The sequence below is a fragment of the Aotus nancymaae genome, unplaced genomic scaffold (genome assembly GCF_030222135.1).
Source record: "Aotus nancymaae isolate 86718 unplaced genomic scaffold, 86718_ANA_hifiasm-v0.15.2.pri h1tg000067l, whole genome shotgun sequence".
Classification (NCBI taxonomy): Eukaryota; Metazoa; Chordata; class Mammalia; order Primates; family Aotidae; genus Aotus; species Aotus nancymaae.
The window spans coordinates 28377519-28397896 of NW_026988482.1; the positions used below are offsets into that span (position 1 = coordinate 28377519).

General features: G+C 47.5%; 1 protein-coding gene across 18 annotated transcripts in view; it reads left to right on the forward strand.

The window, feature by feature from the left end:
- CACNA1D (calcium voltage-gated channel subunit alpha1 D) overlaps nt 1–20378 on the forward strand; it is a 319931-nt gene that overhangs the window by 277342 nt on the left and 22211 nt on the right. For 14 of the 18 annotated variants that reach the window (XM_012460740.3, XM_012460736.2, XM_012460748.3 and 11 more), the window contains 10 exons: nt 396–440; nt 847–975; nt 3232–3297; nt 5063–5154; nt 6361–6520; nt 7077–7204; nt 7337–7433; nt 10481–10583; nt 12030–12131; nt 17186–17316. In XM_012460740.3, coding sequence (XP_012316163.2) covers nt 396–440; nt 847–975; nt 3232–3297; nt 5063–5154; nt 6361–6520; nt 7077–7204; nt 7337–7433; nt 10481–10583; nt 12030–12131; nt 17186–17316 — 1053 coding nt within the window. The remainder of the gene's footprint in view (nt 1–395; nt 441–846; nt 976–3231; nt 3298–5062; nt 5155–6360; nt 6521–7076; nt 7205–7336; nt 7434–10480; nt 10584–12029; nt 12132–17185; nt 17317–20378) is intronic. The other 4 variants (XM_012460745.2, XM_012460739.3, XM_012460744.3 and 1 more) reach the window with 2 other exon arrangements.

Consider the following 20378-nt stretch of genomic DNA (forward strand, 5'->3'; position numbering starts at 1 on the left):
TAGGAGGCCTGCTGCAGAGAGACTAGTTCCTGAGATCCATAGCCCTGACTAAGCCAAGAGAACTAGCCTCTCTGTGAGAAGCAGGGACAGGCTCTGCATCTGTCTCTAGGGACAGTTGAGGTCTTGAGACACTGTTCTTACTGGATGCCTGTTAGCCTGGGCACAACGTGTCCTCGGACATGAATTAGAAAGTGGTAGTGTGTCCATGCCCATGTCCATGGCTGCCTGCCCTCAAGTCCAGCTCCAAGGAAAGCCACTGGTATTTTCTCAGGGAGGGAGCAGGTATGTTGTCCAAAGACAGGAGGCACACATTTTTCAAAAGGGGGAAATGCTCTCCAGAACCATTGACTCCTTCCTGATTCATTAATCCATTTTCAATCTTTGATTTCTTAAAGCCAACTGAAAGTGAAAGTGTCCCTGTCCCAACTGCTACACCTGGGGTAAGATCAGCAACTAGTCCCCAGGGGCTGGGCCTTTTCCTTGAGTTTATTTGACCATGTCGAGTTTTCCACTGGTTTTTCTGTATTCTCCATGATTGTCCTTCCAGAACAGTGTCTGCAGTGGTTTGCATTCATCATCAGTGTACAGTACTGTTGACCAGCCCAGCGTTCTCCTCTAACACAGTAGAACACGTGGACATGCATGTGCTGTGTGGACGCAGTTTCCCAAGCTCTGTGTTGTTAGCATGTAGCTCTTCCTTTCATATCATGCTTTCTAAGATGAAAAGGCCCCAGAATCACATCTTCAGTTCTTACCTCTGTCACCTTTGCATCTGTTGCTGTCTTTCTGAAAGTGTTGCATGTTCTACTTTCCATTGGGTTTGACCTCTCCATGATAACCCTTCAGAACTCTGAAGAGAGCAATAGAATCTCCATCACCTTTTTCCGTCTTTTCCGAGTGATGCGATTGGTGAAGCTTCTCAGCAGGGGGGAAGGCATCCGGACATTGCTGTGGACTTTTATTAAGTCCTTTCAGGTAAGGGCCATGCTAAGGACTTCTCTCTTTGTCTTTGAAGATCATATGTAAGTCAATGATTGTGCCCATCCTAGAGGACCCAGGCTCCCCCTGTGTGGACTTAGGTCAATAGAACACATGGAATGCCGGAGAGACCCAACTTAGCATTTCTTGGGTAAATCCCATGAGATTACTTGCCTAAAGGAAACAGAAGAGAAAGCAGGAAGGACCCGTAGCTGAGAGAGCTGCAGCATTTCCAAGACAGAGAGGTGTGGGATCTGCAGCCCTGCAGTGCTTCCGGGATGCCTGGCGGTGGTATGTGAGAGTGCCAGGTCCCAGCAGACTGCCCGGAAGCCCAGCAGCCTCTCTCTGACGCCTTCTCCTCATAAGGCTGCAGCAGTGCTGTCTGTTGACTAGTCTGGATACATATCAGAGGCCACCATCTGGGCCAGCACACCATCACTGGGTTATCCTGCACCTGGAAGGGTCACAAAGTTCAGGATGTTCAGGCCTAGGCCATGTCTCATTTGTCACCTCTGATTCTCCAGGCTGGTACAGCTCAGTTCTAGACTTTCCTGAGCAGAACCAGCTTTTCCACTACCTGTCATTATCCTGCCCCAGATGTTCTAGCCTTCTGAACTGATTCCATTTGGAGGAGAAAGTGTGGGAAATAGAGATTCTTGTTAAAAGGTGCACCCATGTAGGGAATTTGTGGATATGCACAAACATTAGAAAGTGAATCCTACATCATTTAAAAAAATTATTTGACTATTTTTCATTCAAAAGTAATAAATGTTTACAACAACAGATGAAGCTGTCTAAAGATAAATAAAGATAAAATTCAAACTTGTCCCTCACCCACCCCAGGGATAACCAGTGTTACCAAGTAAGTGTTGTCCCTAGTGGATGGAATTTTCACAGGTAAAAGGGAGAAGGGACAGCTCTGGGGTGGGGGGCGATGCAGGCACTCACAGGGGAAGTCACAGGTCCTGCTGGGGAGAGCGAGGCTGGAGGAAGGTAGAGTCAGGGCCTCAGGTAGCTGAGCCTTGGACTTGCTAAGGCACAGAATCCTTGACAGTGGTTATTCATATAAAGTACCAAAACTTAGGAACAAACTGCTATAAAAAATAGATAATTTGGAGGTAATATCATCTCACTTTTTAAAGAAATTCTTCAAGATTCAGTCTGCCACAGATAAGGAAGTCATGTTCCAGAGTAGTGGTTCATACAAACAGAGAAACTGTGCAAACAATAATCTTAGACATGTGGTAATCTAGGAAGAAAATGTACGTAGGTATGTTGAGGAAAGCCTGAAACAAACCCTGTGGGACCCTGCTGAGCAGCCCAGCTGCGGGGAGGGCCTATTGTACCAGGCCAGGCTGGCAGGCACAGGTCCACAGCCGGCACAGGTCTGAAGGTGGCTGGGCACCTGTGAGCCACTGACTTTCTGGCGAGCTCTCTCAGATAATAGAGAAAGCGGGTGTTTTAAGTGTGTGTTCCCAGAATTAAGCTTAACAATCTAAGCACCCTATGCATGTGGACGTGTTTGTCACATGTGATGAGGTAGACAGCAGTTGAGGAACATTCAATTAAAGGATGGGGGCTCTGTCAGACACTTGCATTTGGTGTTTCTGAAGAGAGCCACACTTGGCGATCCCCCAGCTCACCCCTTTTCTTCCCTGGCCCCGCCCCTGAACTGAGCCGTCCTTTCAGAAGGTGTGCATCTTAAGAAAGGTATTTTGCATTGTACAGCAACAGCCAGAAAGTGGTTCTTCCCCTCTGACCCAGTAATTCCACTCCTAAGTCTTCACCCTAAGGAAATACTTCAGCAGAAGCAAGGTGATTTTGCATAAAGATACTCCTTTGCAACATTATCTACAGTACCATCCTCCAAAACATACCCACAAAAGAAAGTGGAAATACTCTAAGTGTCCAGTGGGTTCTGGAATGGTTTGAGCAATTAAATTATCACCCAAAAACTCCAGTAATGAATGTAAGAATTGTCATGAGAGTGATGTTTCTGTGTTTAGGGTCAGGCTACAGGGTTGGTGATCACGGCAAGCCCATCCTGCCTATAATATTGTAACAGTGAGCATGCCTGTGGATGGTGTCTTCAGGACTGAAGTAGTTGTGCAGTGCTGGGATTTGAGCAGTTCTTCCTCATGGTCGGGGTTCTTTCACTGTAACACGTGGAATGGAAAGGAAGCATGTGGCCTCTCATGGGTCTTCTCATGGGACAGCCGGCTGGTACTAAGCCCAGTGCCTTTTCTCTCCCAGGCACTCCCGTATGTGGCCCTCCTCATAGCCATGCTGTTCTTCATCTACGCGGTCATTGGCATGCAGGTAAGCTCTAGCCACCCTGCCCTCAGGGGCCCTTTCACTGGGTAGCCCCAAATCTGTAGCAAGATGTACGTTGACCAGGTAAAGCAGAAGCACTGTGATTTTCTCAGCCAGACCCCTCTGCTGAAGCCATAGGAAGACAAGAAAGACATGGCTGCTTGGCAGAGAACTCCAGGGGAGGCCCAGGCTCAGAAGAATGTAGAGAGGGTAGAATGTGCCAAGAAAAGTTGCATTTCATGGCAGAAGAATTATGCTTTATCATAACAAAGTGAGATTCACTTGAAACTAAATATTTCCAGATGCTGAAACTGAGGAGAGAAGCATGTGGCCCCTCGTGGGTCTTTTCAGTCTGTGCCGAGCCACCGTGGGGACAGAAGTCTGGTGCTGAGCCAAATGCCTTTTGTGACCATTGTTGTGCTTTAGTAGCTCACCCTTAAAAGGAGGCGTGAAACTGGGCTCTTCTGTTACCCAAGCTGAGGGGCTGCAGCCTGTTTCCCACTTCCTCCTGGGCGTGGGAAAGGGACCGGGCCTCCCACAACAGAGGAGTCCTAACACCAAGTGGGTGGTGGGATGGGTTGTGGATAGGAAGAAAATGCCCATAGGTATGTTGAGGAAAGCCTGAAACAAACCCTGGTAATCCTGCCTCCCCAGGCAGGGTGGAGGGAGGCAGCCTCTAAGAGTGGAAGCAGTCGGAGAGCCCAGGTGACTGCAGATCCCTACTGGCAGGCTCCTTACAGATTCTCCACATGTGCAGGTGCCATCTTTCAATAAAGGAGGGATATAAGTGAGAAAGAAATGAAGTGATTCTGTGATTCTAGGAGCAGAGAAATGGTAGTCCTTAAAAAAAAAAAAATCCTGAAAGCCATAGAAGCATTTACAGGTCTCTGGGAATCTTAACCTGGAGTTATGAAACAAAAGTCAGCATACTTGAGCCTCTGTGACTCAGTAGCACGTGGTGCTGTGTGCCCTGGAAGGTCTTTTATCACATATTTTCTCATATAAAAAAGAGCCATCTCATAACTGCAAACTGCATGGCACACACTCCTCTGGATTCACCCAACAGGCATTTGTAAGCATCTGCAGGCTTCTCTGGAATGTCAGTCTGCTTCTAAGTCTCAAAAGTAAAACTCTGTAGTACCCTCCCATTGCCCTGAAGGTAAAGCCCACTATCCTGCTCGGGGCTCACAGCCTCTGCCTGTTGGCTCCTGCCCTTGCCTGCAGCCTGGTCTTTTATCTGTCTGCTCCTCACACATGTGATACTCATTCCCTCAGTATCTATTCTGTCACCCTGCCCCTATGAGACACGATGCTTCCTCCACAGGAAACACTCTTCACCTTTCTTAACGCCTGATGTGTCTTTTCAGTTCTGAGTTTACATGTCGCTTCCCCCAGAGGTTCCCTGGCCCTGCCCCCCAGCCTTGGGTAGATGAGCCTGTCTCATGCTTCCTGTGTATCTGGACCACCCCAGTATCATCCTGGGGTTTGATGTTGCCTGGCTACCCTTGTATCTCTCCCCCAGGGCAGGGGATCCTCGAACATGGTAATGTGACCATCTGGAGCACCATGTTCCCAGTGTGTAACCCGCTGCCTGGCACATGGTTGTGCCTGGCAGATCTTTGTTGAATGAGTAAAGTGCCAGGTACCATGAGAAAGCCTTAGTTGGTAAAGATCAAACCTGAGTTAATTCTAAATTCACATATGGATTTTGTTTTTGTTTTTTTTTGCACAATGAAATCTATTTTCTTTTTCCTAAAACTTCTCCACCTAGATGTTTGGGAAAGTTGCCATGAGAGATAACAACCAGATCAATAGGAACAATAACTTCCAGACGTTTCCCCAGGCGGTGCTGCTGCTCTTCAGGTGACTGCGACTGGCTGGCGGGGGCGGTGCTCCTGGGCAGGGGTGTGAGTCTCCCACTAGCTCTGGGTCCGGAGGGACGGAGGACACAGGTTATTAAAGCAGTGTGCCTTTCCCAGTTGATTGTGATGGCTTTTTGTTTTTGTTTGTTTTGTATTCTTAAACACAGACCCTAGCATTTCAAACACAGGAATTTCACTGGATTGTTAAAACTGCTGTGGTAATCCCGATTGTGGCTGGCATAAGGTTTATTCATTTGGGAGTTAGGCTACTTAGGACACCGGGAAAATTGTGGGATGTGTGTTTATGCATGGAAGCATACACTAAACACGACTGGAAGACAGAAACTCAGCAAAAACGTAGAGGCCTTTTCCACAGCCAGTGGGGAACATCCTAAGATGTATGATTTTAAATTTTATGAGGTTACTTTTAACCCCAGTTAATTAACTTTGTAAACAAGCTACCTTCATAGAGAATTTTCTAGAGATGATGAAGTATTTCTAGTGACTCTAGTGACTGACTAACAAGTCATTTGCAAGTTAGGTAGTTTCTAACTCTGCCTTCAACAAAATTGAACATAGACTCAACTGCTTAAGTATTTTGGTCATTAAAAATAATTAATAGTCCGGGTGCAGTGGCTCATGCCTGTAATCCCAGCCCTTTGGAAGGCTGAGGTGAGTGGATCGCTTGAACCAAGGGAGTTCGAGACCAGCCCAGGCAACACGGCAAAACTCTGATTCTACTAAAAATACAAAAATTAGCCAGGTATGGTGGTGGGTGCCTGTAGTCCTAGCTACTGGAGAGGCTGAGCCCGGGAGGTTGAGGCTGCAGTAAGCCAAGATCACACCACTGCACTCCAGCCTGGGCAGAGCAAGACCGTGTCTCAAAAAATAATAATAACAATTAATGTTAATTATAATACAAATGTTTGAAGTAAATAAGACACAAAAACAAGCATCCATTTATACAATTAGTACACTTGCATAAGATGACGGCTATAAATCAAGGGGAATTGCAAAGTAATCCTCTGGTTACTGTGATAAGTTGCATGTGAAAATAAATAGGAATTTCAGATTTTCATTAGTTCACATTGGATTTTCCCCAAATGACTAAGGTTTTGCTCTGTTAATGAGTTTTTCTCCCCTAAGGTCTAAGCTTTAAATTCCTTCTTTCCTCCACTAAAGCCCCTTTTTTCTTAATCTGAAAAAGGTGTGCGACAGGTGAGGCTTGGCAGGAGATCATGCTGGCCTGCCTCCCAGGGAAGCTCTGTGACCCTGAGTCAGATTACAATCCCGGGGAGGAATATACATGTGGGAGCAACTTTGCCATTGTCTATTTCATCAGTTTTTACATGCTCTGTGCGTTTCTGGTAAGTGCTCAAAGTAGCTCCCCCTCTCAGTGTACAGATGCTTATGTAGCATTCAGTGTTCACACCAGTGACCTTGCCCTGTCCCATCGTTTGAGGACAGTTGATGTGGGTGAACACTCTGGACTCCACTTGGCAGTTGAGGGCTTTTGTTTAACCAGGCATGTGTCACTGCTGCCACCTTTGTAAGCAGAGATTTGGTGCTCACTAATAGGCTTGGAGCAATTACCAACCACCTTAGCTTCTTAGGGCTCCTTTCTAAAATGTCTAAGCCAGTGTGTATGTTGGTGACTTAAGAGTGTGAATTATTTGGTGATAATGAAATTATAAAACTGCAATGTGTTTCAGAAGGCCTGCCTTCCCCAGGAGGTTTTGAAAGCTGTTCCGGAAAGCTAGAACTCTACTCTTTCCTTAAACATTCTCCAAATAGAAAGTTTTTACAACTTCTCTTGGAGACATGGGTTCCCATGTTTCATTCCATGTAATTAGAAGGCCTATGCTAAGTTGTAACCCTATCCAGCTGCAGCTGAATTTCTTCCCTTCTGATTTGCTTTTTCAGATCATCAATCTATTTGTGGCTGTCATCATGGATAATTTTGACTATCTGACCCGGGACTGGTCTATTTTGGGGCCTCACCATTTAGATGAATTCAAAAGAATATGGTCAGAATATGACCCTGAGGCAAAGTAGGTTGAAAAAGATTCAATTTGGCATGTGTGGGTGGATTTTGGAATGTCAGCTGTGGTTTTTATGGAGTGGACTGAAAGTTCGGGCCAGCTGGTACTGTTCCTGGACCTCACGTTGTATTTTACTTCCAGGGGAAGGATCAAACACCTTGACGTGGTCACTCTGCTTCGACGCATCCAGCCTCCCCTGGGGTTTGGGAAGTTATGTCCACACAGAGTAGCATGCAAGGTGAGTGTCCTGTGTGCATGTCTGATAGCCTCTCTTGTAGATGTTCCCTTCATTTAACAGACACTTGGTCAGTGACGTGGCCAGGCCTTCGTCAGGTCCTGGGGACGCAGAGATGAATAATACATGGTCCCTACCTCTGGAGAACACTCAGATTTATAACTCTTTTATAACACCCTGTCAGGAACCATCAGAAGAGGAAGGGAATTCTGTAATTTGTCATTGTGTGGATAGTGGGGAAGGCGACATTTCAGTCAAGTTCAGAAGGAACATAGGAGTCTGTCAGAGGGAGGAAAGGCTCAGAAGGAGGCAGGGGAATGGACGTAATGGCAAAAGGTGAGTCACTGGGTCACCCTTGGGCTAGGACATAAGAGGAAGTGCCAGAAGGCCCAAGGCACAAGCTGAGCCTTCTATGGCCTGCTGAGGTCTAGGAGAATGGGGAAGAAACACGAATTTCAGGTTTCCGTGTTGGGAAGGTAACTGTTGGCAATGGAGAAGTAGACCTGAGGCAGGAGGACAAACCAGGAGAGCCAGAACGAAGGCAGCATAAGTGGGAAGAGAGAGGAGTGGTCGCTCGGAGATCCACTTAGGACAAGGACTCAGTGGCCTGGGTGAGGGGAGTGGGAGTGCGAGGAGAGCGCCTCTCCCAGCTTCAGCAGCGGGCGACATGGTGCTATGTGTTCCACACGTCCCCTCTGCTGCAGAGCTTTGTGGCCATCACAGGAGATGGGGTCCCTTTTCTGGCACACCAGGCCCTGGTCTCTCAGGGATGGATCCAGCTCTTCCACTGCAATCCATTTCTGTGTTTCCATGCCAGAGCATGCTCTCAGGGACCCTCAATGAGACTTTTCCTTCCACAGAGCTCACAGTGCAGCACTTTATATTTGTTGTAGCAACAAAAAAAGGTTTCCATTTTTTCAAGGAGAAATACAGGATTTGCCTCCTGAAACTCTGCCTTCTAGAAATTCATCCAGTCTGCATAGCAACTAGTTCTTGTTCCTCGTGGATCCAAGGAGATCCTGGAGTCAGGTGTTTTACCACTTCAGGGTGCTGAGCCAGCTCTAGACAGAAACTAAGGTAGCAAAACAGAGTCTAAAATATGTTTCAGACTCTCAAAGAAATGCCCTGAGCCTAACTCATGTCCCATGCCCTGAAAATCCAGAAAGCCCTATAGACAAGTCTGTAGGGTGCTTGCCTCTCCTCAGGCCGGACTCTGGAGATAGAAACAGAGGTTGACATTTTTTTTTTTTCCATAAACTTCCCAGTACTAGCCTCTTTTCTGCTTTCCAAGAACAGTATGGGATCCAGTTCACTGATATCTTGTGTTTAAATTTCCAGACTCTTTTACACAGAGCTTTCAGATGTCCTTGAGGCACAGTCATCCATTTTGCTGAGGCAGGAACTTGCCAGGAAAAGTGAACAAATGTCCAGGGTTGCTTGGCTGCCTGTGCTGGTTTGGAGAGAGGGCTGGGGGTTGGTAGGAGGACTAGGAATTTGGGTGGGATGGACTATGCAGACACAAGATTCCAGTACATCAATACGGAAGAGAAAACAATCTTTTTCTTTTGAAACATGAAGTTTTTAAATATTATCAACATTACCATTTATTTAGTGCTTGCCATGTGCCTGACACAAAACTCTTTGTGTCTGTGAGTCCTTTAATCCTTGCAAGGTCCCATCTGTTGGGCATGTCATCTGCATTTACAGGTTGAAGTGACTGGCGCCCAGAGAGGGTGTCCCTCACCCAAGTCCCCTCCAACTCTCATTGCTGGTGCTAAAGGGATCAGAGATAGGAGAGGAGTGGGGAGCGTGGATCCTGCTCTGAAAGACCAAACACTGGGAGAAGCCATGCAGATTCATGCAAAATGCTACAAGTTGTACATAATGGTCTCACTAGGCAAGGTTCCTTGAAGGACACTCCCTGAGTTGGGAATAGTAGTGGATCCTGTTGGTTGAGAGCCTAAGTTCCAGGCCCTGTGCCTGGCCCACTGTGTTTTACTTCCTTTAACCCTCACAACAGCTTTAAAAATGTGCCTGAGCCAGGCACGCTGGCTCACACCTGTAATCCCAACATTTTGGGAGGCAGGAGGATCCCTTGAGGCCAGAAGTTCAAGACCAGCCTGGGAAACAAAGCAAGCCCTCATCTCTAAACAAACGAACAAACAAACAAATGTGCCTGAAATGGAGCTCTGACCCTAAGACCTCCATTGGGATTAATGAAAAAAGGAGAAGACTGCTTGAACAGTGAGGTTTCATTGTTTAAAAAACAAAATACATCATCTGCGTGTTAGTGTTTATATTTCATGACTAAACCTTTGATCTTTGTCATCCCAGAGTCCCCTAAATGATAGATTGTATTAATCAGGGTTCTCCAGAGAAACAGAGCCAACAGGATGGATATGGAGATATATATGTGTATATATATATGTATGTGTGTATATTTGTGTATATATATGTATATATATACGTATACACACACAGAGGTTTGTCATGGGGAATTGGCTTATGTGATCATGAAGGCTGAGAAGTCCCACGGTCTGCCATCTGCAAGCTGGAGCCCCGGGGACCTGGTGGTGGTATCCATTCTGAGTCTGAAGTCCTGAGAACCAGGGGAGCCCATAGTGTAAGCCTTGGTCGAAGGCAGGAAAAGACTGATGTCCCAGCTCAATCAGGCTGGCAGAGAGAGAATTAAATCTTCCCGCACCTTTTTGTTCTCTGTGGGCCCTCAACAACAGGATGGGGCCCACCCACATTGGGGAGGGCATTGCTTTACTTACTCTACTCACTCTACCAATTCACATGGTAGTCTCGTCTGGAAACATCCTCACAGGCACACCCAGAAATCATGCTTAACCAACTGGGCATCTCATGGCCCAGTCAGCTTGACACATAAATTAACCATCATATGAGTAACCCCCAAGTGGCTGTTGAATTGAATTGAGGGTTAACTAGAAAAGAGATGAGTGATAAGCGGAAAATAAGGATCCAACGGGATATGACTGTAATCACTCATTTGCCCTCTACAAAGACATTTTCTTTTCTGTTTACAGAGATTAGTTGCCATGAACATGCCTCTCAACAGTGACGGGACAGTCATGTTTAACGCGACCTTGTTCGCTTTGGTTCGAACGGCTCTTAAGATCAAGACCGAAGGTAAGCATTCCCTGGCAGCGAGACAAGATGGTAGGAAAGGAAAGAGATATCACATCCCACCTTGCCTTCTAATCTAGGCCTTTTCTCGGCCAAGGGGAGGCCCTGGGGAAGGGGCTGGGTAGAATGGGGATGTCCATGCTGGGTTGGCCGGCTGGCCCCTGCCTCCTGCCTCCTCATTCTTTCTCTCCTTCCTTTATGCTTCACTCTGTCCCAGAATGTTTTGAGTTTTCTCATACCACTGCTTACTACATCGCAGGGGAAATAGGCAAGGTGTCGGAGCAGAGATGGAGCCATCACAAATGAACTCAGAGCCATTCCTTACTAGTTGCATGACCTACACTGAGGAATTTCACTGGTCTGAGCTGTAGTTTCTTTCTCCATAAAAAGGAAATAAATACAGGGATGTCTAGGAAGTCCTGAGAATGAAATGAGATGATGTCTGCAAAAGCTCCTCTGCAGTGCCCAGCACATAGTCAGCACTTGGGAAATATGGTGGGATCAGCATCGTCCCAGCTAAGAGACCAACCAACCCAGAATGGCCTTCACAGCCACACTCAGCCCTGGTAAAACAGGCACTAGAGTGTGGCCATTGGAGCTGGCTCAGTGGTGACTTCAGAGGTGGAATGGAAAGCAGATTGCAACAGGTTGAGGAGTGTGACCAGGAGGTGTGTGAGGTGGGAGGTGTAGACCTCAAGGGGAGCTTGACTCTCTGAGGTACTAGTGGAGGAGAGGGAAGAGGAGGCAGCAAGGGAACCATGCTGAGTGCAGGCAGGTGACTTCTTACAACCCTGGAGCCCAGGGAGACTCGATCCAACAAAGCCAGCGTCTTCCAGCCTAACAGGGCCCCTTTGTAGCATGCTTGCCTGTACCTGGCCCCAGGCCAGCATTGTTAAGGGTTCTAGAAGGCAGAATGGTCTTCTATGCTGACATGTTGAAAAGTCAAGCATCAGCTCATATAATAAAAGGCCAAGGTTATGTTGTATGGATGAGTACATATAGTAGGAATTGAGAGTCTTATTTGGGTGAAATTTAGGCTGGATCTTCAAGGAAGGAGGTAGGATTTGAAACGACCAGTGAAAGAGTGCAAGGCAAAGGCATTCTGGGCTAGAAACAGTGGAAAGCAAAGAGTAGGTCCTGGCTGTGGGAGGGTAGGGTGGAATCAGAGTGGGAAAGGCCTTGAATTCCAGGGTGAACCATGCTTGTTCTCATGGTGGAGAGACTCCCACAGGGAAGGCGTGGTCACTATTGCTGAATATAGGAGGTGTGTTTGGGGAGAGCCTGGCGTGAGCGGAGAGCCTGGCGTGAGGGGAGAGGCTGGCGTGAGGGGAGCCCCATCAGAGGGCAGCATGTTCATCCAGGTCAGGCTGGGACGAGGCTGTGCAATCAGAGGAGAAGCTGGGGAACAGAAACGAGCCTTGCTTTTCCCCTTTTGTTTTTTGAATCCAGGGAACCTGGAGCAAGCTAATGAAGAACTTCGGGCTGTGATAAAGAAAATTTGGAAGAAAACCAGCATGAAATTACTTGACCAAGTTGTCCCTCCAGCTGGTGGTCAGTGCAGTCTGTTTCCTAAGTAGTCCTTGGCCAGTGCATTGGTTTTAATGCTAGTGTCTCCAGAAAGGCCAGAGTGTTTGCAAAATGCTTTATATATCAGTTACAACATTAAGGCCAACAGATAAAGAAAGCCCTTTGGCCATTTGGCGTAATTATTTGGGGGTAATATGAAGACCATTCCAGACAAAGAAGAGGCTTCAGTGAAAAGCAAACCAAAACCCACATGACTGGAGCAGGGCTTTTCTTTTTGGTGGAGGAATTAATGTTTGAGGACAAGATCGTGATCTCAAAGTGAAAAGCCTATATTTTTTGTCCAAAATGAAATATTCAAAACTAGTTTCCAATTACCCTTCAGTATATTGTTGAAAACGTCTCATGAAAAATAGCTTTCAGGAAATTGTATTTTTGAAGTGTTCTTATCAAGACTGAATTTACTACCATAATTACCAAAGATGCCCTTTTTACTAGCAGGCATGCTTATTTCCTTTTGTTATTTATCACAAAATAACTAACTAACCTTCTTCAAATTTTTATACATGTATATAACATCTATATCTATCTATCTATATATACACACACACACACTGTGTATATATATATATATGCATACTATTTTTTCCTTTTTATTTCAGTATATGTGGACTTAGACATTAAGATGGTTGTTTTTGACTGTTCTGTTTCCAAGTTTTAAAGGTGCAGGATCTGTTCAGTCAGTGCCACCACACCCGCATTCTAGCATCCTTGGGCCATGGGCATGTGATGAGCCTTTGGTGTGCCTTGTGACAATGGAATTTTTATAGTGTCACTGCCCCCGCACCTTTCGAGACTGGTCTGGCTCAAGTCTGGGAGCTGACTTCAGGACCAGGGCCAGGACAGTGACCAAGGCCTCTCCCTCTGAGAAGGTCATGAGCTCTGGCAGAGAGAGCAGCATGCCAGCTAGCTTTACTCCTTGGCATGAAGCGAGAAGCAGGGTGAGCTTTTGTTGCTGAAGGGATTACCGGTAGCTGGCACGGCCACCAGCTCAAAGCTGGGGAAGATGGCCCAGAGAGAAATGATAAAAGGAAAACAAATGAACAGCAACAACCGAAAAACCCAGACACACAAAACTCCCACCTACAGAACCCTGGCTTCCCACAGGAGAACTGATACTGCACGTTTAAAACAACTCTTTGGTTTTCATTATTTTCCTTTTAACTGCGCATCCAAGAGCTTGCATGGCTTAGATGAATTGCTTTTGAAAAATTGTAACAATGTGCTTGAGCTTTTTCTGCAGCCTGCATTCCTTTCACCTCTCAGTCTTTCAGAATATTCTGAAGCAATTCTGTTTTAGGGTGGTGGCATGGAATCAGAGTTATCTCTTGCCAACTGTATTCCCCTACATTGTTTCTTGAAACACAGATGCATGCTTCAGAATAGCAGGCTATGCCTGTCTATGTAAACCTTCCTCCCGCAAGCCAGGGACCCCCCTCCTCCCTAGCTCCACCTCACATCTCTCTTGGAACACCACCTTCATCACGACCAGCCAAACTCCCACGTTAATACCCATCCACATGAGATGCCCTTGGAGGGTGTCATTTGCATTGCCCTGAAACTGCATTTTACCAAAAGAAAACTCCAGAATTTAGCTCACCATCTAAGCTCTTCTCCTTTGAAAAGCTGATCAACTTGTAGCTTTACCAGACTTCTAATAGAGTGGAAATCTTCTTTCTTGGTCCAGTAACTGGACCTAGCCTTTTCTCTCTGTTTCTTAACATGGGTTGGAGTTTAGGATGACAAGTTTTAATGTATTCCACAGCGGCAGCAAAAGGCAGTGTTAAGCCCAAGAAGAGAGAAATGGGGCCTTAGGAGGAGACTTAGGAGCTCTGCAAGCTCCCTGCCATTGTTGACTGATGTCCCCAGCACAGGGCTTATGTGGGCTGAATCTCATATGAGCACTGTGGCCATCAAGGAAGGTCAGAAGGCAGTGGGCATCAGGCTTTGGTGCACAGACTCTGCAACAGTTGCCGGGCAGGGCTTTGCTGTCCCTTTTCATCATTTGTCTGTCTCTCCTCTTTTATCTTCCAGTAGACCCATGTCCCCAGCCTTTCCCGCATCACAGCACACTTAGAAAGGATAATATTTGTATACCCCTCTGGGCAACAGATGTGGAGTTCTTGAGGCTGAGGGCCTCGGTGTCCCCTACATCATCACCTGGTCAAAGAGCAGGAGACTGGGTGAGGCCAGCCTCCACTCCAGGTGGCTGGGACTGGCAGCTTTCGGGTACTCAGGAAGCGCCTCTTAGCCCTGATGATGGAGCTGAGTAGGATGCTTGTTGTAAGTGGCTTTGCTGGTGTGCTGGCCTGGCTCTGCGTGAGCTTGATGATGAGGTCAGGAGTGAACTGTGGATCTGTGGATACACATCAGGCTTGCTTCACTCCCAGTGGCCCGGGGGCCTTGGCTGCCCCCTCACCATCAGTGCTGAGCTGCCTGCCTTATCTCTGCCTCTCGGCTCAGTTGATCACCTCTGTTCTTCAGCCTTCCCCTGCTGTCTCGTGGGTCCTTCCCCTTCATTTCAGAAGCTCTCTCTCCTCCCCAGGACTGCCCTCCATCCTTGACCTGGATCCTTTGCTTCTTTGCCCTGAAGCGCACACTGAGCTGCCTCCATCTCCTTCTTTTCAGTCCTTAACCCAGACAGCCTCCTTGCATTCATTCCTTCTCTTCCTTCTTGTGCTGTCCTGCTATAGCTTTTTCTTGTTCTTAGGAACTCTCCCTTGGGCCTAGTCTCTTAATTAGCTCATTGTCTCAGTGGAGAAGACGAAGTGACCCTTGAGTCCTCTCCTGCAGAGCCCTGGGTGGGTCCACATCTGCTCTGGAAGCTGAAGGGAGATCAGGGCTAGGCCTGCATTTGCCGGAAGCATCCCAGTGTGGAATGAGGTGTGGATCTTCTGCAGGTAGAGCCAGGGCTTTTTCTGGGCCCCACAGAGAACACTCAGAGCCCTGGACTACAGAGGAAGGCTGTGGCATGGCAGGTCACCAGAGAAGCTCCCTGGGGTCCCTGGAGGTACTAGGCAGACAATAGTGTGTCCACTTCCCATGTGTAGCCTGGTTAAGGGATACACTTGCATGGTGGAAGAGACAGCTCCAAAGAAGCCAGCAGCCAGTGTGACTGGAGACAGCCATCTCCAGAGAGGTGGTGTGGAGGATAGGACCCCAGGCTTTGGAGCACACTGTCCTGTGTTCAGGTGCTGGCTAGACCAACCTGGGCAAGTCGTTTAGCCTCTCTCCATCTGTTGGGGGCATGGTGAGCAGATCTACCATGTCGGAGTTGTGTAGAGGCCATGAGACCCACATGGAATTCTGACACAAGGCTTGGCACTTATAGATGTCCAACAGTAGGGGCTGGCGAGAGCTAGAGCTGATATTCCAAACACATCCAGAGCAAATGGGGAGGTTGGAGAGCAGAGCGGGGGGTGAAGTATCAGGACCTGAGGTCTGTGCTCACCTCCTGCCTTCTTGCCTATGGACCTTCCATCATTAGACAAGCCTGGGACCACTTAGGTACCATGTTTTACAAGTTACTCAGAGTCTTTGGCTTCCCTGGGTGGCCCCTACACCACTCCAGGCCAGACAACCCAAGACAGCCTTCTCACACAGTGACACCGAGCACCTTCTGACAGGGAGAACTGGAGAGGCAGCCCAAAGTGGCATCTCCAGTGGGATCCACAAGATGTTGGCAGCACCTCCTGCATGGGCGCTAAGTGAAGCCCACCCAGGGTGCATTAGTGAAGGATGATGGTTCTCCATGTCCCTGCCCCCATCAAGCTCAGGATCCATGTCAATGGATGCCACCATCAGCACATTTTAAAGTAAGAGTGACTCTGAGAGCTCACCATCATCAAGTGCCTAGCACTTAGGACAGCCCAAGCCAGGGGGCTGAGTTCTTTACCTGCCTCCTCCCATAGAGTCCTCATGTCTCTTTTGAGAGGCTTATCTCCATTTTAGAGATGAGAACACAAGCTCAGAGTGGTTGAACTCCTTGCCCCCTGATCAGCATGTAACTCTTGCAAGGGCAGCCTGGCCTAAAAGCCACCTGCTTTGCAGCCTGTGGACCAGCAGCCATTCCTTCTCCCAGCCTCTGCAAGTCATGGTCTGTGGGCCCCAGGGCCCCACATGGGGCTCCACACACATGGGACAGGCTACTAAAGTGATCATAAGATTTACCCTCAAGAGACACAGCACACTGAAGATCTGGTGGGGAGCAGCCGTGGGAGACCCATGGGGCACATTTACATGTCCAAAGTGGTTTACCATGAGACAGCCAGAGCCTCTATTCTGCCTCATGCATCACCTTTAAAGTCATCAGCAGAGTTCTGATTCCCCAACCATACACGTTGGAGGTTGTTTCTGAACAAAGCAAAAATAAGCCCAGCTCAACGTTGAGGTTGGTTGGAGCTGTCACTACAGTGCAGAAAATGAGCTGTTCAGAATTACGAACCAAGAAATGGTATATGAAGCTTATTGGCAGAGAATGCGGGCGCAGGGAGCTCGTGAAAATCTGATTTTGCAGTCACTTTTCTGAACCTTCCTCTCCTTATGAGCGTGTATGTCACCTTTCTAGGTCTCTATCTTGAGATGTCGGGATTTGGATGGTTAATTGCCCTTGATAAGTTTATGGTAGTTATACATGCAAATCCCTATGCACAGGGGTGAAATGTGGCCCGTGAAGCCTCTTTTTGTTTTGTAATTTTCATTTTAAGTAAACAAGACAGCATTTCATAGTGTTACTAATATGCTGCTCTATTAAACTCATAACAAATATATTATTTTCTGCAACCTAGAGTATCAGTTCATTTAACTGACACTAATTTTGAGCCTTAATTTCTTTGCAAAACCTTGCTTTTTGCTGGTTTGAGACTCCCATGTGATATGCTGAGAGCTCGGTGCCTTCTGCACCGCACCACCCACCCCCCCGCCCCACCCTGCCCCTGCCCCTGCCCCAGCCAGAAGCAAGCGTTTAGGCTCTTGGTCTAATGTGCTGATTCGGGAGAGCTCTGTCTGGTCTCTCCGTTTAGATGATGAGGTAACCGTGGGGAAGTTCTATGCCACTTTCCTGATACAGGACTACTTTAGGAAATTCAAGAAACGGAAAGAACAAGGACTGGTGGGAAAGTACCCTGCGAAGAACACCACAATTGCCCTACAGGTGAATTGTTGTCTCGTTCTGTTTTCTCCTTTCACTAACGATTTTACAAGCTTATTTGAAATACTAGAGAGCTGCCTATTCATGGTTGAGCAGTACCACCAGGATTTTGTTTAAAGTGAGATACTACACACTCCCCAAATGTGGACTAGCCATTTCTGGGCCATGAGGTAAGTGCTTCCCTCCCTGCTGCCTTCCCCATAGAGCCCTGCACCTGCCACCACCCACGTGGCAGGGCTGCCAGGACGGAAAGGAGCGAGTGCTGCCCTCGCACCTCAGCCCCGCCAGGCAGTGTCCTCCAAGCAGGCACCCACCTTCCCCACAGCCCTGGGCTCCAGGGTTCTGGCTGCCTAGTGAATGAACAGCTTTCCATCTGAACGCAAGTGCTTTGTTTTGTTTCTGTTTGTTTCTTACCCCACTGCTTGTTGGTTTTTGGTCCATTTCAGTAACATTCATCACCTCCTAGTGTGTACTACGTGTGTGTGTGTGTGTGTGTGTGTGTGTAGTATGTACTGTGTGTGTGTGTGGTGTGTGGTGTGGTGTGTGTCTGTGTCTGTCTCTGTGTGTTGTCTCCTGATGGCTGGGAGGCCAGCTGTGCACCTGCTATGCTCTCACGCCCCAGCCAGCCTCTGAGCCCTCTCCCTCCTCCGCCTGGGTCCCGCTCCAGGCTCCTAGAGTGTGGATGTGGCTTTCAGGAACCTCTGGCCCCAGCCAGGGTCCATGCATGTGAGGAATGTAGAATCCTAGGAAACCCCAAAGCTCTGGGATGGGAAGCAGGTATGTGGTGGGGACAAGAAGGCACGATGCGGACCAGGAGGAAGAGGGGCTAGGAAGGTGGTCTGTGAGTGCTGCGAATGAAGGAGACAGGGCAAAGAGGGAGAAGATGCTAAGGACAGGGAAGAGGGAACCGCAGAGGCTGGCAAACCATCTGAAACGACTGTCCAATGAGTCAGAAGCCCAGTCACCTCTGCTTCCCAGAGTGCTCTGAGTCCATCATGGATACGATAAAGAATTTTTAAAAATCTATTTACGCTAAAATTTTATGCCCCTGTTCTCAGCACATGTTAAATTTGGCCTTGTAGATATTGATAAGGTTCAACATGGAAGAGTCCTTCACTCTTCTCGAGGGAAAAATGCCCAGTGTTGTTGTGTGTTCAAAGTGATGGTAACAACCAAAATGAAGACTTATCTTTGACCTTGCTGAGGGAGAATATGAATATGAATATGAATGACAGCCAATGAATGAATGACAAACATGGGCTGTGTGTGTATCTGGTGGGTTGGTAGGTGGCCTTGTGTGGCAGTGACCTGCTGATTCGTGGTGAAACCTCTGCTCTACCCAAACAGCTGCAGGGGCTGGGGAAAGAGGCATGTGTGGGTTGGCAGGTGGACCATGAATCCGACTGAAGACGTTGATCTTCCTTCCTCAGATCACGTATCCTAAAGGTAGCTGAGGGAATCACAGGCTCAGTCAAACAGCCCATTGCCATCTCAGGTGGTAGGATTTACAAATGAAGCCTTCTCACTTCCAACCAATCCAGTTTGTAAAAGTGACAGCTCTCCTCCTGGATTGCAGTTCACAGCTAGCCTCAGAGAGACAAAGCAAACTGTAGAGATATGTTTGCAGATTGTAAGAAGTCTCTGATCCCTCCATCCTTGAGGGCAGTGTGGCCAGGTTGGGTGCCAGGAGAGGGCGTGATGAACATGCTTCTGCAGGCTTGTCCGTAAAGTAACCCCTGCCCAGAAGACGAGGCTGGCTAGATTGTTTAGTCCCATTTCCCAGTGCTCTTGGCTTGTAGGAACTGCTTATTGTTCTGGGGGCCTAATTGGAACCAGAACTTGATGACTTTTCTGGAGGGGGGAACAGAGTCTGTCATCAATGGTCAATATCTTAATTTATAGCCATCAAGTTAGCTAGGTACCATAAGAAGCTTGCATTTTTTGTGGAAGGCATGGAGGCCACTTGGGTGCAGGGTCATTTATACTTTTTCTGAACCCCAAGACTTCCCAATTAGATAGCTTCAGCACTTTCTCTAGCAGCTGGAAATGGTGTTCTGATGTTTTAATACATGCAGAAACAACACAAAGCTAAGTATTTATCAGATTTCACATATTGGATTTACTGAGTCTTAAGTTGAAGGGTTGAATGGCATGAATAATATAGTGGCAGGTCATGGGTTAAAAGACTCTCTTACATTGCATTGCAATAATGTTGAGGGTTTCTCCTAAATGTTTTTATTTCATTGTTTATAGAGTTTCATTTTATTGGTGAAATGCAAACATTTCCAGTTAGACGATACCAACAGAGTTTCACATGGCTCCATTGGGAGCTGAAGCATCGTCTGTAATTTATGTTGAGAATGCAGTCTAGAAAATTAAGTTGTGTTCATAATCTTAACAGATAAACTGAAAATGTACTTGATTCTGAAACATTAAACAGAATTTTTTTTTTTTTTGTCTCCTTGAAGGATAATTCGAATTGCATTTTGGCTTCCTGTGCTGTAGAAATGGCTGTGAGTGTGATTTGTTACTCCATGTTTAATTAGCATGAGGAGGCTTTCCTTTCTATGTGAGGAAATACTGGGTGGCAATGTAGCAGTTAGGAAAATATGGTGGGATGGCAGTTCCACCAGTGTAACTAGGACAAGGACACAGCCTCGGGAAGCCCCTGAGAGTGGGCGTGGCCTGTTGAGATCAGGGATGACTTGCCTCCTCCCATGGCAGGGCGCCCCATGGCTGGCAGACTGATTGCTAATGGAAAGTGGAGCGTGGCCGTCGCAGTGTGAGCAGAAGTTTGGACCTAGGCATGTGCGTGCTTGTGCTGCATAGGGTGCAGTCTGTCTGAACAGCTTCCGGAACGGGCCCAAGACCTCTGTGCCCCACCCCAGAGAATGGTTTTTCAAGGACACGCAGACACACTGTGGTTTTGAACCCTGTGGGCTCCATCTGATCTCCCTGTGTTCAGACCAACTGCAATGCTGCCTCCCTGGTGAAGGGGAATGGCTTGAGCTCCTGGATCCGTGTGTGGGGAGGACCTCGGCATCCGGTGTCTTCTGGCCTCTGTG